The sequence below is a fragment of the Saccostrea cucullata genome, unplaced genomic scaffold (assembly GCF_032062105.1).
Source record: "Saccostrea cucullata isolate Sc308-1 unplaced genomic scaffold, CSIRO_AGI_Scuc_v1 ctg10140, whole genome shotgun sequence".
Classification (NCBI taxonomy): domain Eukaryota; kingdom Metazoa; phylum Mollusca; class Bivalvia; order Ostreida; family Ostreidae; genus Saccostrea; species Saccostrea cuccullata.
Window position 1 is genome coordinate 5,329 of NW_026924553.1, and position 2,320 is coordinate 7,648.

Here is a 2,320-nt window from a genome sequence, read left to right on the forward strand (position 1 = left end):
TTTACTTGTATGTCTTTACAGATTTAAAGGCACTGATAAAACTGGTGACTCCTGAAAAGAAGGGGAAAACCAAAGGAAAAAAAAGTAAAAAGGTTGTCCTGTCTGCAGTGTCGTCTTAAAACCTGGGTCAGAGATCATCCCAAAATCTGCCTCAGAGGTCATCCCAAGACCTGATTCTGAAGGCATCCAGAAACCTTTCTCAGAAGTCTTCACAAAATCTGGTGCAGAGGTCACCTTAAAACCTTGGTCAGAGGTCATAAAAAATCCTGGCTCCGAGGTCATCCCAAATCCTAGGTCAGAGGGCACTGGTAGACCAGAAAGCATGAATAACTTGTCAATGCCTTCCATTTATACCTTCATGTCACCTGTACAGGTTACAAGTGGTAACTCGCAAAACATTTCCTGTGAGGTTGGACTTACTCCTAAAACTGTACTGACAGCAGTGTCTGCTCTAAAAGACAACAACAAACCCTCTTCAAGAAAATCTTTACCAGTTCATCAAAATACAGAACCAGATATTGGATTAACAGTTAAAGAAAAACCAACTGTCCAAGTTCCAAGTTCCCAAGAAGCATCAAATGTCTCATCTTCCCCTGCAAGACACAATACTGAAGGATCAAAGCAGATGGTTGCTGTTAATCAGGGTGATGGAAGAGTTCTAGGTGATGTGGAAACAGACTACAGTAAAATTCCATACTCACCCAACCAGGATTTTCTTGCCTCACCTGTTCGTTACCATAGTCCAGACATTGCTGTTTCTCTTGGAAATCAGTACTATGAACATGTATCATCTAGTCATTTTGACAGTCCAAGTTTAGCTGTGCCTCATGCCAGTCAAATAGTCACACCCACTCTATGTACGCCAGCTAATACAGTATCTCAAAACACACCTATTATGTCAGACACTGTATCTTTTGCAACAAGTGAAAATGTGTATACTAATGGGATGACTTATGTACAGAATTCTGTGCCGTATCTGGGACAAGTGATAAATGCAGGAGACCCTTCACTGCAGTACAATACAGTGTATATTGACAGTAAAGGAACTGTGATTCAGACAGGATTAGATACAGTAGGGCATAATGTGGTACCAACATATACCACAGAACAGGACAGTATCTCGACTCAGGAACCTGTGATGGATATTTTATCAGCTGCGGCTTCAGTGATAACTTCAAGTCCCCTGGAGACGGTCGATGGTGAACAGTTAAACGCTACTCCAGAGAAAAAGGACAAAGAAGAAAGTTTGGGACAGCTTATTGCCATCCCTGTTGGACGGTATTATCCGGAGAAAAAACTACATGTCAGGTCTCTGGACTTTGGTCCTGATGCTGCAACAGTAGAAATCCGAAAACCAGGTTATGGCAGGGGACGTAAGAAGAAGAGCTATGGTGATGTTAAAAGCCCTGTAAAGCCAGGAGGTCTGGGGAATAAGCAGACCAAGGGAAAAACAAAGAGTAAAGAAGCCGTAAAAGCAAAAGCCGATAAAAAAGATGATGGGGTGTCTCAAAAGCAAACCAGTCTCCTGGTGCAAGTGGTAGAAAAACAGGAAACGGTTGTGGAACAGGCAGATTGGAAGAACTTTGAAAAAGATGATTTAATTCCAGATGCTTCAGGTTCTGTATACATTGTAGAAGGAAACACCAGAAAGAAAATTAAGTTAAACAAGACACCTCGTCCAGTACGAAATTTGTCACCTTACTTTCTGCCCAATGCTTTTGACTTGGCTTCAGGCATTATTCCAGTTAGAACAGAGATCTACAAGAAGGGGAGAAACATAACAGTCCCTGCTGGGGTAGCTATGCCAAAATTTGAGCAGGTGTCATCGGGAAGTGTGGAACACGAGGGAGGGGACAGTGATATAGACGTGGATGGGGACTGTGAACTGCCGGATTTATCACCAGAACCTCCAACTTCTAGTACACCTGTGTCTAAATGTTCAGAATATGTACAGAGAACAGAGAAAATACATGTAACTCCTGGAAAAATTTCTTCTGTTGATGTTGACAACCGTAGTATAAAAAATTCATCAGTGATCACCGTTTCGGACAGTTGTGATAGTAATGCAAGCAGGAAACCAAATAGTGATTCAAAGAAAATGGCTTTTAACACAGGGTCTTCCAATGTGGACAATAACCCATTATCTGTGAGAAGCTGCCATGGGAATCCTGGTAGTATTTTTAGTAACAACAGTAATTCCCTCCCAGATCTGGATAGCCCCCTCCCCCTGATCAACATGTCAACTCCCCCAAAGAAAAGAATCACAGCATCCCTCAAACATGGAGGAGGCTGTTACTTCTTCTCTACACTACTGAATTAA

General features: G+C 42.1%; 1 protein-coding gene across 1 annotated transcript; it reads left to right on the forward strand.

Annotated features, from left to right (window-relative positions):
* Positions 1–294: 294 nt before the first annotated feature.
* Positions 295–2,320, forward strand: LOC134266703 (uncharacterized). The gene has a single exon (XM_062748924.1). The coding sequence runs from the start codon at positions 323–325 to the stop codon at positions 2,318–2,320; it is 1,998 nt and encodes a 665-aa protein (XP_062604908.1). The 5' UTR covers positions 295–322.

Coding starts and splice junctions, on each gene's coding strand:
- LOC134266703 (XM_062748924.1), top strand. CDS start 323: ATGAATAACTTGTCAATGCCTTCCATTTATACCTTCATGTCACCTGTA.